Genomic DNA, 17,767 nt, shown 5'->3' with positions numbered 1-17,767 from the left:
TACACTTGAAACTTATATAGTGTTCCTAACCAATGTCACCCCCAATAAGTTGAATGCTCTGAGTATTTAACCCATTGTTTCCCAAACTTACTTGACCATAGAACTCTTTTTTTCCCTTTTTTATTGGACAAGTTCACAAAACACTAATGTTGTAAGAAAAACTCTTTAGGGAGCATTGCATAAAGAAAAAGCTTGAATAAGATAGTATTTCACTCAGTGTTTTAAAATTTCCTTCTAACATCCTTTCCAAATAATGACGAGACTGGTAATCTTTGTTGTTGCAGCTCACTCTGAGTTCCTCCTTGGTGTGGGGAGGCCTGAGAGAGAGCCGTGGGAGACCCGGGACGTCGTAAAACAGACACTGTGCTCTCTCACACACACAGTTTGGCTTTTCCAAATGCAGTTATTCAGTCTCGCCATTTTTAAAGATAAATTGTCTCAAAATGCTTAATGTTTTATGATGCTTCTTTAGTCTATTTTCAGTTAAAGAATAAAATAAATCTTTTCAATTCCACCACTTGCCTTCCTTTTCCTTATCTGTAGTTATGTCATTCATTTACAATCAGCCCCTCTGATGACTTTGGTTTTTTGCCCTCCTCACTCTTCAGTCCCTAAAATAAATTAACAATTGCCAAGTACATATATTGTAAATCTTGCAGAGATCGAATGCTTAGGAAAAAATTCCTCAGTACTTTAGTATAATCGTCATACTTCTCTCCTCTGCCCCTGGAGGTCACGGACGCAGCCTCTCTGCTGCAGGTTCTCACAGTATGTAACGGCCATCTTTCTACCATTGCCGCACTAACCTATTTCACTCAAATATCTGACCTATGCACTGTACCTAAAGGTTACTTCTGGTGTTCTTGGAGATGGGCAGATGTACAATAATTTGAGAATTATTGAGGATTGACATGTTCATCCTCATAATTCCAGGGAGGCTGGAAGGCAGACAGACTGTCCAGTGGTGGCTGCTTCCGAAGGCAGAAACGGGAGAACTGGCTGGAGTGTGGGCCCTGTGTGCCAGAGCTGGTCAGGTTTGGGAGAGGCAGTGAGGCCTCACCCGGCCCAGGGAGAGCATGTTGCTGTACAGCTTGCCATGTGAGCCCCTCCATGACCCTGTCTGTAACTTCAGAACACTTAAGAGAAGCCAGGCTAAGGTAGATTTCTTTCTTCAGGATTGCAAAGAGAAACATTAACAGCAAAGATAGTGAGAGAAAAGAGACTGAGAAGACCAGAGGGAATTAGGTTGTGAATTCATCGATATGATACAGGTCCTGAATTCTTTACACATGACGAAATTGGGGGTTTGGGCCAAGTTTACCTATAGGTGCACCCCAGTGGGGTCCCCGCATGATATCTGAGTTCCAGGTGATTTAAGCTGGATCAGTCCACAGAATGAAAAGAAATAGATTCAGACCACAGCTTCGCTTCTGGTATGAAAGAACAAAAGCTGTGAAGGTGTTTGAGTAATTTTGCCAAAAGCAAGCAGCACTATTACATGCCTGGATAAAGTTTCTTAACAGTAGATTGGAATAAACTTAAGTGGAGCCTCATCTTTGTATGAATGAGAGGACAGGTGCTAATTGTCTCTGTTTGGAAAAGGCTTAATAGGAGGGGAGTGAAGGGAGAAAGGCGTTTGCAATGCTGTGTCAGTTACCTTCCTGCCAGCAGTTGCTTGAAGTGGCAAAAACATGCCCAGTTTATTCAGGATCCTTGGTTCCTTTTTTTGTTGTTAACCCTCCTTTTAGTGTTTGGATTATTCTGCTGACAATGGGAGCAAAAACCGGCAGCTGCCCTCAAAGCCCTGCGTACAGGGAGAATGTGTTTGTGCGTGTCATTTGCACACAGAAGTTATTAGGAGGCCTGCGGGAGGCTCTTTTGTTCCTTTAACACATTTGTACCCGGGGGCACTTGAGAAAACCCGTTTCTGGTGGGATCTTAAGTACCCTTTATCCTTTCATTAAGTAATAGTTATTTTTAAAATATACTACAAATTAGATACCTCATGACCAGGTCTCTATTTGAAAAGCAAATGAATATGAACATTTATGTGAAGAATAAAGTGAAAATCAGTCCACAAAAAATTTGAGATTTATTTTTAAGATGGCATGCTTTTTGGTTTCTCCTTTACTTTTGGAGATCTGGATTATATGCAGTTAAGAAACCCGTTGAAAATTTGATTTGGGTATGTAACTACCACTTTATTTGTGGGTGGTCTTGCTAACAGGCGAGACTGCCTGTGTCACAGAGCAGTCATCACCAGCCACCGTTTCTTGTTGCTGGTGATGCCCAGGAGGTCCTGCTTCAGGTACTGAAAGGCACAGGAAGAGGGGGACGCACATACTGAGGAGGGTGGTGGGGGTGGGGGGGGGGCAGCCTGTCCTGTACTCGCTTTGTCGTAATCATTGATCTTGATAACAATGCACTCACAAGCAAAACTGTTGTAAAGTACACGGCCTCTAAATTATATTTTTGGATAATCCAGTGACCTTAAAACACTCACCTGCTATGGTAAGAAACGCTTAAAGGTAGTTGCCTCTCTGGATGGGGCCTGGAGACAGTGGTTATCATTGTGTGTCTGGTTTGGTAACTTTTGGTGTTTGTACCGTCAGTGTGTGTGTACTGCATGCTTAAAAAGAGAAAGTCAAAGGGAGAAAGGGCCCTCTGCGCACTCCCATCTGCTGACGGGAGGCCTGCTTTCCTGCCCCGCCCTGTGGCCCTCGTGTGATTTCCCCTGAGCTCCTTTTCCCAGCGCTCCCCCAGTTTCTTTTACTTTCGAGGACAACACTTTCTGCATTCATTGACTTTTCTTCCTCACCTCTAGTTTTGTACTCCCCACCCCTTTCATGAATGTCACTGAAGATTTCTCACCGTGAAATGCAGTAACCTCTTCTGAAACCCTGCTTGACCTTTCCGGGTCACTTGAGACTTGTGCTCTCCTCCTGGCCTCCCTGACCGTCGCCTCCTGGTCCAGTTTGACCTCTCTCATCTCTGCTGTGATTCGACCTTTCTTCACTCTGTGCTCTCTTTCTGAGCAATTTTTTTATGTACTCTTGGGTGAAATCATCTGTGTCAGCAGATACGACATGGCTTCAGCTCTGCTCCTGAGTGTTTCCTGGCCAATGAGGCATGGTTAGTTCTCAGTTCGACGGGCATCTCAAAATCAAAGTAGCCTGAACTTACTGTCCATTCCATCGCCATCCAAATCCCCATTTCCCCCACTTGCTGTATTTTACTACTTCGCAGCACCCAAGCCAGAAACCTGGGAATTGTCCCGAGTCCTTCCTCCACTTCGCAAGGTTTTGGAATTACAGGTTGCCATGCTGTAACATGCATATGTTGGCTCTGTTTTCATCACACCCTTTCAGTTTTACAAACTGACTTCTAAATTGGGCCTCATTCCAGATGGACTTAGGAGAAATTTCATGCATGTAAATATTCTGTCCTTATTAAAAGTAGCGGAGATAGGAAGGTATTTTAATTATTCCTCTGCATTGACAATCTTGTTTATAAAGCCATAGCAACCTCATTCCAGGGGCATTTATGCAATTGAGACATGAGCTTGGTTTTTATTTGAAACTAAATTAGCAATTATATAACTTCACAGAGCTTGTGGCTTATTATTTTAGTGCTTATGTTGTTTTCCTACTCAGTCATTTAAAAACATAAATGGGTATCTTCTCCTGTACAGTTTGAATTACCTCTATCATTAGCTTTGTTTCTTATGTACTAAATATAGATAATTAGGTAACCACCAGATTAAAATGATAGTTAAAATTTATTATATACTTATTACATGATATTTTATATATGCCATTTTATTTAATTTAATTCACCCAGTAACTTGATGCAGAATCAGACATTATTTAACTTGCCCAGATTGTACTGCTGTGCTGGTTGTTTCTCCCTGTGACCCTCTTGAGATTCATTACATACCAATTTAAGTGTGGCCTGATATTCCTGAAAGTAATACATTTGTGGGCATCTCCATTTTATTGGGAGTTGATCTGCACATGGTCAATACTTTCCTGTTTCGGTGGCCATTTGGGACTGAAGCGTTTGTGGTACTTCAGTACCATCCCCAGGTTACTCATGATCATGGGTGCTGCCGGAGTAGGTAGTAAAGGTCATGGCATTAAGATTTGCATGGAACTGATATTGTAACTGTAATTAAAGTTTTAAAGCAAGCTACCAAAAATAGCTTCCAAGAGATCATTTTTCTTTGTTTCAAGTATTAACAATAAATTGTCTGTTTCCTCAAACTTTTGTTGCCTAGAAGAGAATTCAGGTGGCTGTCCTCTGAAGCAGGTTGTGGTCGGTAATTCACATTTTCTCTGTCTTCTCTCTCAGTGCAATGAGACCTCTTTCTTCTTTGAAGCCCAAAGTAAAACTGCGTGCAAGCACCTTTGGAAGTGCAGTGTGGAACATCATACGTTTTTTCGGTATGTTAATGTGAAAGTTTTGTTCATTGTTCTAAAAAGTGAAAATCACATTTGCTTTTAAAACAAGAATTCTGTTCTATCTGTAAGTAGAAACTTAGAAGCTTTTCTCTTTTATTTTTTTCCAGTCACCTAATTCTCTTGATCACATTAATACAAATAGGTATATATGCCCTCACATACATACACATAGATACCTTCTTTGCTTTCTTTGCTCACATTATATGAAAAGGCCAAGGACATGATGATGATGATGATGATGATGATGATGTGTATGGAAACAGCGTAGCTTTGGTATTTGTGGAAATTGTGTTCTGCTGTGGACATGCTAACTTTGTCACCCAAGTGGAGATGTTGGATGTATAAGGCTTATGAGAAAGACCAAGGTTGGCAACGTAAATGTAGTTAGGGTTTAAGCAAAGAGGGCTGGAGGAGGTCACCTGTGGAAAAAATGAAGAGAGAAGCAGAAAGCCAAGGACAGAGCGGTGGGACCCTGCCAGCATGTCAAGGGTAGGAAGAGCCAGCCATGGGTTGGAAGAAGGAGTAAGCCAGGAAGGTGCTCAGGAAAACAGAGAGTGAGGGAGGCAGATGTGGTGAATGGGGAGCTGGCAGCCCTCTTGCTTGCTGTGCCCCTGGGAAGTGAAGGTGAGGGAAGAGAATTGACCATTGGATTGTGGGAACAATTTTTGTTCATGTTACATCCTTACGGTGTAAAGATACAACTAAATTTTATTAGGTACTACATTAAGCCTTATTTGTGTTTTTAATTTTAAAACTAGATGAGTTCTTTCACTTATTCCTGGTTGATTTACGTGGAACACTTTCCCCAAATAGCTTGATATGGGCAAAGTATTCTTATAAAATGACCAATATCCTTTATAGAGTTTGTATTAGGAGAAGGACGTTTCCCAGAAAACCTGAGACATGACTTCTAGTTGAGTGGGCTGGGTGGAGGAGTGTGTCTGTTGAAGGTGCCCCAGAATGGGAAGTGCTGGACCACATGGTTCAATGAGACTGAACCACCACATCAGGTGTGATTAACTGCCATGACCACCTTGGCTTGGCCAAACCAACATAGTGACAAAGTTCCCAAGGTTACTTAAGTAGAGAGAATAATTTGATTCACAACTAAAGCTTCTGACAACAGTAATTCTTTAGGAAGTATGAGTATTTTGGTATTAGACATATATAAATTCCTAGAATGTGGTTGTGTTTCAACTATTAGCTTGTAATAACTGATTATTATTTCCTGCCAATATCGAATAAATCAGATATTTTGATTATCTGTTAAAGTATTACATTATTATATTTTCTACATAGTTTTTGATCAAATATTGCATAAGTATCTGTATTTGTGAGTCTTTATTTAATTTTATTTTAAAAATTCATCAGGATGCCAGAAAATGAATCAAATTCATTGTCAAGAAAACTCAGCAAGTTTGGATCCCTGAGTAATAAGCACCGGTATAGGTAAATGGCATCTTTTCCTTGGGGAGTATATGTGAATACATAAATATTTAACTTAGCTGTCCACATACATATACATTCCAGGTTCTGAAAATTTTTTCTATAATACCCATGAATTTCATAAGCATAATAGTGTATTTAAACTTTCTGACAAAAAAATAGTTTTTCAGGTTTTATTTAATGTCTGCATTAGCTATATTAAGTTTAGGACTTTTAGGATGTACTAGAGCTTATCTTCAGAAATGTACTTTGATGCATATTTGACTTATTTCTATGTTGTGATTATGAAACAAAGTAGATATTTTGAATGTCGCTTCGAAGAATTTCAGTTCTTAGGACGTTCTGTTGACTCCGGGTTGTAAGACCGTGTTTATGTTACACTGTGGATCAAATCATGCTTTCTGCAGCAGAAATCCTACATGTAGTAATGCTACCAATTATACCTAAATTTCATCAAGCAGTTGCTAAGTGCCATGTAGTATGCTAAATGTTTTCCATTTATTATTTCATTTAATCATCACAGTTTTCTTAATATTATCCTCATAATATGTGAGGAAACTGAGGCTAAGCAACGCCGAGTCACTTCTCAAGGGAAGCCAGCTGGCAAGCAGTGACGTGGGGCTCCTGCGCTGGCAGCCTGACCACACAGCCTGGGCTTTTGTCCATCAGGCAGCCTGTTAGCGTGTTGCAGGGGAAGCCTGACTGTGGTTGTCAGGAATCACAGTGGGATTGTCTGGGCACATGCTTGTGTCTTTTTCTAATACACAAAAATGGGGCCTTCTCTGTTCTGAAAAAGAATTGTTTTGTTTGAACTCCTTTTGTTAAGTGGAGAGCCCGTGGTGGGCAAGACATGGCATTGGGTGCCTAGAGATACCAAGATTCAGACCGAACCACCTCTGCCTCAGAGAGTGACAGCATGAGGCGGGTTCCAGGCCCCGTAACTCCCGAGCAGGGTACAGATGTGCTGCTCAGGATGTGGGACACTCTTCTGTCAGTCCCGCTGGAGACATTGCTGAAGGAGACCTTACCTAGGGGGCTTGAAAATAAAGCTGAGTCAAGGACAAGGGTATGCCAGATTCTGATTCCTCTCTTTTATAAACCACTTTTTTGGTTTTGAATTTGAAACCACAGATAATCAATAACAGAGTGCTTAATATTAAATGTTTGCTGCATTCATCGTTACATATTACTTACTTGGATATTTTGCCCATTTGATGACTTAAATAAAACTTAAATTATTGTATTATAGGTGTTCTCAGTGTTTGGTATTCACCACTATATAAAAATTTAGCTTTTAGGTTATTGAGGTTCTTTCCCAGACAGTGATACAATCATCAGGAATTTAAGGGAAGAGTATATACTTTTCTACTGAGGACAGCTAATAGTCACCATTTTGGCTGTTCTTCCACTTATGGTGTGAACATTTCAAGGGTTATAAGGAAAATGTATAACTCTATCTCTGTGTTCCTACTATTAAAATTGTAATTATGCTGTTTAACATATGCTGTAGTTGGTTTCCTCAAATTTACTTATACCTGATTTCTCAAATTTATTGAAATGCAAATGTGTAGCTACTGGGAATTATTATTATTGGATTTTGCATATTAAATATCATTTCTTCCAAGAAAGTAATTAAAAGTAACCTTTGCAGAATCGGAAGCTCTCCTAAATCTGTTCTAATTTGGTGTCTGGTCTTAACTGCCTAGTAAGTCTTAATGAAACCCAAATCTCCAAGTCTGTCTGCAGAAAGCACCAACATTACAACATCCCTGGAAGAAATGTTTCATCCCACTGCCCAGAGCTATGCTTGGGGAGGGGTGGGTCTCTGACTGCTGGGTGACCCCCAGCACGTAGACTGTTAATTGTCAGAGGAGGAAAGATAACCAGCCTTTAACAAATACCTCACACCCACCACTTTCTTGAGATGTTCTGTAGATCTGGTGGAATGAAGCTCTGCAGACCCAGAGGGCCTCCTTCTTTACCCTGCAGGCTGTAGAGACGGGGGGATAAAGATCAGCATACCAAGTGCAGCTGTGCGGCTGTGGGAGTATCTGTGTTTGCACAATGTCTCTGTAGGTGTGTGTGTGCCAGGTAGGAAATCAGAGTTCTCGCCTTTGCCCCTTTCCTGCATCTTTGGACTTCCAGAATACCAAGGACATTTCAGCATCTTTTAGAAAAATTGGTCATTACTTAAGAATGGAAAAATCAGACCCTTTTAGTAATGTGTGACAGCCAATCTTTTCCAAAATTCCAAATTAAATTTATGGGGAAAGGCTGAGCTGAAATCTGACAATCTAATTCTTTTGTTGTTGTTTTATTATCAGACACCAATAATCTGAAATAGAAGTTGATCAAATACTTGATTAAAATATTTTATTATACACTGATACCTCCTTTTCTGAATCCCTTAAAATTAACTTTTTTTTACCTCTTGTTAAGTTTGTAGGGGACTCCTAGTTTTGATGAGTGAATGAGTTATGTAGAATATATATTCCAGCAATGGGTGGGTCCAAGAAACACCCTTGAGAACCCAGACCACCTTCTTGTAGGACTGAAATCACACGAACTCTCCACATTTCTTAAAGCGTGGAAGACAGAACAAGTTCTCGTGAGAACCACCTGTGTGTCAGGTGTTTTCACGTGTGTTACTTTATTCGGTCCACTCAGTGGCCCATGAAAGGAGATAACCATATCCTCACTTACACAGATGAGAAATTTGAGCCCCTGACCCCAAAGTAAACTAACAAATAAAGACCTTTAACCAGTAAGTGGCAAAGCTAAGATTTGAAGACAGATGTCTCTATTCTTGTTCTCTTTCTGCTACCCCACTGATTGCCGATTGTGCCCCCGACCTTGGGGCTGAAAAAGGCCACTTGTCATAGAATGTGTGTGCCTGAGTGAGAGGAGGGAGGGAAGTGGGTGATCATGGGAATAAACCTGTCCTCTCACTACAAACAGTCACCAGGCACTGGAAATCTCTCTAGTTATCAAATACTTTCTGCTACGAGGAAATAGTAAGAAAACTGCACAAGAACATTTCTGCTAGGAAATAGTAAGAACAAGTAGAATATGTTATAAATAATGAAAACAAGGCTCCAGGAGATTTAGAAAACAACCTGTTGAAGACCACGTAGAGCTGTAACAGAGCTATGTTTCGTAGACTGGGCTTGCAACTTCAAACCCAGTGGCTGAGTGCTCCCCTCTGTTGCCCACTCTGCCAGGCTGCGTGCGCCACGCCGACCAGCTGGAGGTCAGGAAGCTTGTTCTAGTCCTGGGTCTCACACAGCCTGTGGCAGATCAGTTTATGTTCCTGGTCCATAGTTTTATTAATCTTGTGATATGATCTTGTCATTTCTCTTTTATTCCTGGGAGAGAAACCACAAGGAAAAATTGAATAACATAAAATCTTATTATAAAATGCCTCAGTGGTCCACTTAATGGGTTATACTTTTTAGGGCAAATTATTTTTTCTTCTGTGCAATAATGTACATAGTACCTAAGTATTACTGCTGAGAAATTCTCTGGAAAGTATTTATAATAATGGAATTTTGCTCTCTGTATGGATTTAAAATTTTTTAACTATATTTCATTGATTATGCTATTACAGTTGTCCAATTTTTTTCTTCCCCTTTATCCTCCTCCATCCTGAAACCTCCTCCCTCCAGCATTGCCTGCCCCCTCTTAGTTCATGTCCATGGGTCGTACATACAAATTTTTTGGCTTCTTCATTTCCTATATTATTTCTAGCTTCTCCCTATTTTGTATCTACCATTTATGCTTCTTATTCCCTGTACCTTTTCCCCCATTCACTCCCCCTCCTGCTGATAATCCTCCAAGTGATCTCTATTTCTGTGATTCTGTTCCTGTTCTAGTTGTTTGCTTAGCTTGCTTTTGTTTTTTAGGTTCAGTTGTTGATAGTTGTGAGTTTGTTGTCATTTTCCTGTTCATATTTTTTGATCTTCTTCTATTTCTTAGATAAGTCTCTTTAACATTTCATATAGTAAGGGCTTGGTGATGATGAACTTCTTTAACTTGACCTTATCTGGGAAGCACTTTGTCAGCCCTCCAGTTCTAAATGATAGCTTTGCTGGATGGAGTATGTTGGTTGTAGGTCCTTGCCTTTCATGACTTTGAATCCTTCTTTCCAGCCCCTTCTTGCCTGCAAGGCTTCTTTTGAGAAATCAGCTGCTAGTCTTATGGGAAGTCCTTTGTAGGAAACTCTCTACTTTTCTCTTGGTGCTTTTAATATTCTCTCCTTGTCTTAAATCTTGGGTAATTTAACTATGACATGTCTTGGTGTGGTCTTCCTTGGGTCTAACTTCTTAGGGATTCTCTGGGCTTCTTAGACTTGCATATCTATTTCCTTAGCCAGCTTGGGGAAGTTTTTCTTCATTGCTTTTCCAGATAACTTTTCAATTTCTTGCTCTTCCTCTTCTTCTTCTGGCACCCCTATGATATGCATGTTGGAACAGTTAAAGTTGTCCCAGAGGTTCCTTAGCCTCTCCTCATTTTTTTGAATTCTTGTGTCTTCATTCTGCTCTGGTTGAATGTTTATTTCTTCTGTCTTCCAAATCGTTGATTTGATTCCCAGTTTCCTTCCCTTTACTGTTGGTTTCTTGCATATTTCACTTTGCACAGCCTTTAATTTTTCCTCTATTTTGTGTCCATACTCAATAATTTCTGTGAGCATCCTGATTACCAGTGTTTTGAACTCTGCATCTGATAGGTTGACTATCTCTTTGTCACTTAGTTCTTTTTCTGGAGGTTTGATCTGTTCTTTCATTTGGGCCATTTTTCTTTGCCTTGGCACACCTGTTACATTATAAGGGTCAGGGTCTTAGGTATTTGCCAGGGTGGGACTTCTTACTTCATTGTATTGTGGTGTTGTATATGTGGGAGGGGTCTGAGAGGGAACAATGCCACTTGCTCAGCTCTTGCTCCACTTTCAGTCACTTCTCCATTACCCACAAGTGAATTGGTCCCTTCTGGTGCTGATTCGCATGGGTGGGTTTGTGTACATTCTAGGACCCCAGGGGTCCTTCTAATGGACTCTCCTGTGAAACTGGGACTTCCTCTTACCGCCACAACCCCCACAGGTTTTTATAGCCAGAGGTTTTGAGGCTTTATTTCCCTGTGCTAGAACCCTGGGTTGTGTGATCTATCTCACTCCCCAGTTGTTCCTCCTGGTTTATCTGCATGCAAATGTGGGACCATGCGGTCTGCCAGCCACTGCCTTGACAGCATATCCTTTCTGCCCTAGCTGCCCTTCTCTGTTCCTCCTCCCAGTCTGGATGAATGTTTCTTTAACTCCTAGGTTGTCAGACTTCCATACAGCTTGATTTTCTGGCAGTTCTGGTTGTTTTTTTGTTTTTAAATTGGTTGTCCTTTTGGTTGTACTGGGAAGCAAAGCGTATCTGCCTATGCCTCCATCTTGGCTGGAAGTTCCTGCATTTTTTTTTTTTTATCTTTTCAGGAGAGAGGTGTTGCTATTTGTATTACCTTATATACTACCTTTAAAAAAATAGTTAAATTTCAAATTGAAGAAAACATATCCCAGTTTGCTTCCCTGGTTCTCATGAATTATTGAATACAAAGTGTACTCAGGGATGGAATCTGATATCTCAATTTATGGTAACTCATATCAAGTGGTATGCCGAGTTAGTTTGACAAGAAGACACTTTTTATGAGTGTTTCAAGCATTTAAAGAAAATTTTTAAAGATATTTTTTACTTACTTATTTATTTTTAGTGAGAGGGGAAAGGAGGGAGAAAGAGAGGTAGATGAAACATCAATGTGTGGTTACGTCTTGCACACACTCTACTGGGGACCTGGCCTGCAACCCAGGCATGTGCCCTGACTGGGAATCTCACCGGCAACCCTTTGGTTCACGGGCTGGTCCTCAATCCGCTGAGCCATACCAGCCAGGGCCATTTTTAAAAATTTCTCATAAAGATGGATGGGTTAGTGAGGTGGGGAAACTTTTACTGAGGCATGTAGGAGGTGAATTTTGCTGTATCAATGTCATTTGGGAGAGATTCACCTATGTTTATTCTGTAAATGTAGGGTCAGTAGGATTTGGTGCCATTAAAAGGCTTTTCGTTGATGTCTCTTCCTGAGGTGAATCAAACTGGATGAATGGAAATGCAATTTTTGCACCTAAGTACAAAAAGGGTGAAAGTCAGGGTCATTCATTGGCTTAAATTTAGCAGCTGTGGACTCTGTTTTCTGTAGGATGAATTCTGAAATCCAGCAAATGAAATTGCACAATTCTTTGAGATTCTTTGAGATTTGAAATTCTTTGTAATTTCAAATTCTTTGAAGTTACACAAAGCTCACCCTGGCAAATCCTCAGACCCTTCAGAGAAGCAGGGCTGTGCACAGGTTTTTAGGCCTGTTATAAATCTTCTGGGCACCTGATCCAGCACAGGTGAGGCAGGATAATAAACAGTTGATTGTGCCGTAGCAGGGTGACAGTGGACCACACAGTGGTCCTGCGGGGAGGCTCTACAACTTGCCGTGCAAGTCCAATGTGGGGTCGTGCTGACTCGTGCAGAGTCATTACCCTCATGTAATTCAGCCCAGTATAATTTCTTCATTATTTTGTGGTAGAGCTGGAAGGCGATCAGCATTCTTTATTTCCAGCTCATCATTCTGCTTAGACCTTACTCCTTTAATAAACCCCCTTTCCCTGTTTCTTCTCCTGAAAGATATTCCTTCTATGTAACCTAAATGTTTCCTATTGGAAGTTAATGCTACTCTACTTCTTGGTAGTGAGAATCAGTTGGAAACCCATATATGCTTACAGCCTGTGTGAGTGTGTGTTTTTTCTTCTTTTCTTGCTTTGCAGATATTTTGAATGAGCTGTTGTTTAATTTTGTGGCTACATGGTTTTACCTGTGTTAACCAAAATGTTGCATTTTCAAGTGGCAGGACAGCATTGCAAATGAGCCGAGATCTTTCTATTCAACTTCCCCGCCCAGATCAGAATGTGGCAAGAAGCAGAAGCAAGACTTATCCCAAGAGAATAGCACAAACACAGCCAGCGGGTAAGTCACTGATGTGAACTTGCATTTCCTTTTTGATTGGTGTGGTGTAAGGTATGTTCAGGTAGTGACTGTAGCCCAATAGTTTTTTTTATTATTATTTATACTAGAATTTTTAATTCGACCCTGAAATTCTCTAAGCAATCAAAACTTATTAGTAAGTGGACTAGTAGTCTACTTGAATCACCATAACCTGCTTAATGACTATACTTTCTTTTTGAAGATATTAAAATTTCGAGTTGAGTGTATCTGAAATTGGAATGGAAACAAACTCTTAGAAAAAGTCTTCTAAAAAACCAACACTATTGATATAATCTATACTTATTTTTTGTTATTGTTTTTATTTTGTGAAATATACATATAGAAAAATGTATATTTTTCTACAAACTTAACATTGCTGTAAGCCAAGAAGTCCTTCGTACTTGCCTGTTCACATCTTTACCATACCATCTCTTCTCAACCATAAAAAAAACACTATCTGATTCTGTGATAATTATTTCCTTACCTTTTGTTATAATTTTACTACTTTTGTAGCTTTCTCTGAGCTAAGTAATTTATTCTGTCTGTTTTTAATGTTATGTGAGTCAGTTATGGCCTGTGTTCTTTTGTCTTGCCTCTATCAATGTTATATGTGGTATATGATAAAATACATTCATTTTTCTTGCTACAAGTATTCTAATATATGACAGTTTCTTTATTCATTATACTGTTGATGGACATTTGGGTTTTTCATATTTTTTTTGGTTTGTAATACAAACTATTTCTTTAATAAAATCTATCAGTTTTAATCCCTGTTCAATGTTCAGAGCTCAGAGAATTTTACTGACTTTAGTTGTGGCTTGCTTACAGATCACCCTTGTCTGACACTCTCCACCAACTTTTCACATGTTTTCTCTCACCTGAGCCTCACAATAACCCGGAGGTAGGGCAGGGCAAGGAGTATATCCCCATTTTGCAGATCAGGAAGACACGATCCAGCAACCAGATAGTGGTGGGGCTGGGATGAGAGCCTGGGTCTCCTGAGTCATTTTGCTCTATAGTAATTGTGTGAAATGAATGGAATTTTTAACCACAATGTTTCACATCTGAACACTGAGTACAATTGACACAGCATATGACATCCGTTGTTGCATTTACTTCTCAGGCCAGGGCCATGAAGGAAGTGTTTGAGTTTGCTCCTCTGCTGCTGGCTGTGAGAGTGTCACTTGTTTCTAAAACCAAATTACCTCTGATTCCTGTCACTGGGCTGGGAGGAAATTACATTCTTTCTGATGGGCCTATAGTGGCAAGAAAGAAGACACGATTTCATTTTGCAATAGATTACCTTACTACCTAAGTATCATTATCTCAGTTGGGTGATGAGGAAACTGAGATTTAAAAAGGTAATTTGGTTGAGATTATAGAATAAGCAAGTAGCTCAGGACAAACATTTTAGCCTTAATATTTGCTATCTTTGTCTTAATTTTTTGTATTTATTTTTGTGTATAGCAATCTTTAATTTCATTTAGATCAAGTCCAGTGTGGTATAATCAATAAGCAAACTTTCAAATCCTGTGCTATTTCTGAAATGCCATGCCTCATGAAATTATCCTGAGACCAGCTGAGAGTATCAAAAGCATTCCTTGCTTTAAGTCAATGTTTTATTCCACGTGAGATTCGGGAATGATTACATATGCTTATTATACAAACCTGCTCCGGTTGCTCTTTTCCTTCTCATATGTTCTTATAAAAACATCTGCCTCTGTAACACTTTTTTTAAACTCTTTTTGGAAGCCCAAATTCTAGAAGCTGATTAATTTAGGGACAAGAGGGTTTTTGTTTTGTTTTGTTTTGTTTTGATTTTCTCATGGCTTATGCAGATCCAGTGAAACACAGTTTTCACAAAGCAACCCGGGACAGTTGGAGCCCTCACATCTACCTCCCACCCTAAGCCCCACCTCCTTGTGTCCCATTGGAACTCCCTCCCTCTGTGGGAGGGGAGGAGGATGTGGCTAGTGCTCAGCCCAGGCTTCTCTAGTGCAGACTCTCAGCATCAGGTGGATCTTTCAAAAATGGAGCACAGGTTATGCTTTTATTATTATAAAATACCTGCTTGCTTTAGAAAGTTTAGGAAACTTAGAGCCTTCTCTCCGAAAAAGAAAAAAATTTTCATATTCAATTCCATTATCATAGAACTAACACTATGTTATATATATTGTCTTCTACTCATTTGTATATCTTTTCTGCAAAAGTTATATAGTAATGTTTTACAACTTACTTTCCTTATTGAATAATATATCATGGATATGTTGTAATAAATTTTTAAATGTTCTTGCACAGCACCATTTTAAGAATTGTGTAATTTTCTCCTGAATAGATGTATAGACTTGACATAATTTATTCAACCAATTTTTAGTTCGTGAATATTGAAGCAGCTTCAAATTTAGAAGACTATAAATATAAATAATGTGAATGTCCTTGTAGTAATACCTTTAAACATTCATGCTGATTTATTATACATATCTTAAATAATGGTTTATTTTCATCAGTTTTATTTTTAATAGAGGATTAAATAATGCTGTGTTTAAAAACTAAGGCTTTGCTGTGCATACATTTTATTTTGATTTAAATTACCTACAGCCTAACTTTTCAGGCCTATATGCCACAAAACTGTGATGTGTCCTGAGGACTCAGAGATGACCCTGCCCTTGGCGGTGCATGATTGTCCGGGGTGGGGAGGGACCTTCCAGCAAATGTCAGTGATGCAGTATTAACCGTTGCTGTCATGTGCATTTCTGTGAAGGATGTTGGGAGGCAGGGATTAATGTTCTGTTTCTTTAAATATTACATTTTCTCTTTCCTCTAATTTCCATGTGCTCTGCTTTGAACCTTAGCTGACTCCAGCCAATAGAAACTCAGTCTCAGCCATCTCCCACTCCTAAGGTCATGGTTAGGTTCTAACTTGGAGCAGAATATTTAAAGGGGGCCCTTTGTCTTCAACTACATCAGTCACCACTGAGTTTTTTGTCCCAGCCCACCTGGCCCCATGAAAGTGGGCAGTTCTATGTGAAGCTGGGCTGCTGCCTGTGAAGGAAGGGACTGTTTTCTGGTGAGCCTCCTAGGCTTAGGGTTGTCAGTCAGTGATTGTTGGTGAAATTCAGTGCTTTCAGGAATCCCCAATTTGGAGTGCATTGAAGAAGGAAGCTTTATTCAGTACAGACATCTCAGTTATGATGCAGCATGGCTGGATAGCTCAGTAGTGTTACAGCTCAATTATTAAACAGCAAGACTGTGGAACAGCACAGCTCTGAGGTACCCCTCACTCTGATGGGCCCTGCTCTGCTCCACTCTGCCCTGTCCTGCTCTGCTCTGGTCCAGTGAGTTGTCTTCAGTGTTTCAGCTCCAGCTTGGAAATGGGCTCTAGTCTTCAGTGAAAAGGGAAAGTTGCCCTTTCCTAGACAGAGGGAAGCTGACTTATGTATAGAGAAATACCTGCCCTAGTCCCTGATTGTTTTGTCCTCATGCAAATGAGGGCTCCAAATTTTTGCAGTTTGATTGGTCCAAAAACTACTGTTCTGATTGGTCAGAATGAAGCTGCTCTGATTGGTAGGTTAAGATACTGATGGGGACAGAGCTGTGCAGCTCCAATCGGACAGGGAAAACTGCAGTCCTATGGGTTGAAGTACAATTCCAGGAACTCCTTTAGAAGGGCTGGCTGAGATGGCAGGAACACAGTGCAGGCAGGCAGTTTAGTGCAGGCGTCTCCTTAAAGTGCAGTTTGTGTGAGAGGCCCCTGTATAGAAATGGCTGCTAGGTTCTGCTTTAAAAATTTGTGCCCAGTTAGCCACCAGGAGCCTTTCTTAGTAGGCATCTTCTTTCTCAGGGTCCACAGCTATTAGCCAGAAATCTCTACTGTGGTCACTTTGTGTAATGACCAAAGACCAATTGTAGCTGAGCAATTGTCTCAGCAAAGGTGAGACTGGAAAGGGAATTTGACTTAAGACTAAATAAAACAAAACAGAAGAACCTATACATTTGTAGTTCTAATAAATCAATCATTAGCTATTTATATTGGAATATTATCTAAAGGAACTAAGTAATGGTTAGGGTCAAGCCTGCCTAGAGAGACCATGCTCCAAGTCCCCCCCAAGGCTCTGCTGCAGAGTGGGGGTGGGGAGTGACCTGCAGGTCATTAGGTCACTGTAGCCCTTTGTCCCCTTCCCCAACCCCCAGGTAGCCCCTTCACCCCTGTCACTTCATCCTTGCACACTCTGAGCTCCAGAGCAGTCCCTCTCTGAAGCTCCCTATTCCTGGAATTCACTCATGGGTAGCTGAGCAGGAAAGGAATGATAGCTTTCTTTTCTTTAATTTTGACAATTAAAAAGGTAAAAAGAAGATTTGAAGAGATAGAAAAAATTTATTTAATTAGAATGTACTGTATTTGACAAATATGGAGTTGTGGTTTAAATAGAAGGTAAATTTTATTTGACTGTAGTAAGTCTACCTGTGAATTTTCATAGAGTGAATTCTGCTGGTATTCTCTCTAAAGTAAAATTTTAGAACTATAGTTTCAGGAGTTATCGGCATAAATGCTCACCTCTCATTTAACATTTATATAGAATAAAAAACAAGTTGTGCTAGAAAGGAGACTTGCTTTTTGTTAGTTTGTGTCATTAATTTCTCATGCATGACATGTGATTCCAGAAGACATTCTTTTATTTCTTCTGAAGTTAAAAAAATTCAGTCAAACTTGGTGACTGTTCTCTCTAAGTTTCCACTCAGTTCTTTGCAAATTAAAAAAAAAAAAAACAAAACAACCCTTTGTTTCACCTCTCAGTC

The 17,767-nt window shown here is 40.0% G+C and overlaps 1 protein-coding gene across 3 annotated transcripts in view; it reads left to right on the top strand.

Annotated features, from left to right (window-relative positions):
• EPB41L4A (erythrocyte membrane protein band 4.1 like 4A) overlaps positions 1 to 17,767 on the top strand; it is a 249,755-nt gene that overhangs the window by 163,829 nt on the left and 68,159 nt on the right. For 2 of the 3 annotated variants that reach the window (XM_045837933.1, XM_045837931.1), the window contains exons 10-12: positions 4,351 to 4,442; positions 5,832 to 5,909; positions 12,831 to 12,952. In XM_045837933.1, the coding sequence (XP_045693889.1) occupies positions 4,351 to 4,442; positions 5,832 to 5,909; positions 12,831 to 12,952 (292 nt within the window). The remainder of the gene's footprint in view (positions 1 to 4,350; positions 4,443 to 5,831; positions 5,910 to 12,830; positions 12,953 to 17,767) is intronic. The other variant, XM_045837932.1, reaches the window with a different exon arrangement.

This window comes from Phyllostomus hastatus, unplaced genomic scaffold (genome assembly GCF_019186645.2).
Source record: "Phyllostomus hastatus isolate PE091 unplaced genomic scaffold, TTU_PhHast_1.1 phas_contig_254, whole genome shotgun sequence".
Classification (NCBI taxonomy): Eukaryota; Metazoa; Chordata; class Mammalia; order Chiroptera; family Phyllostomidae; genus Phyllostomus; species Phyllostomus hastatus.
This window is presented reverse-complemented; position numbering and strand designations above follow the sequence as displayed.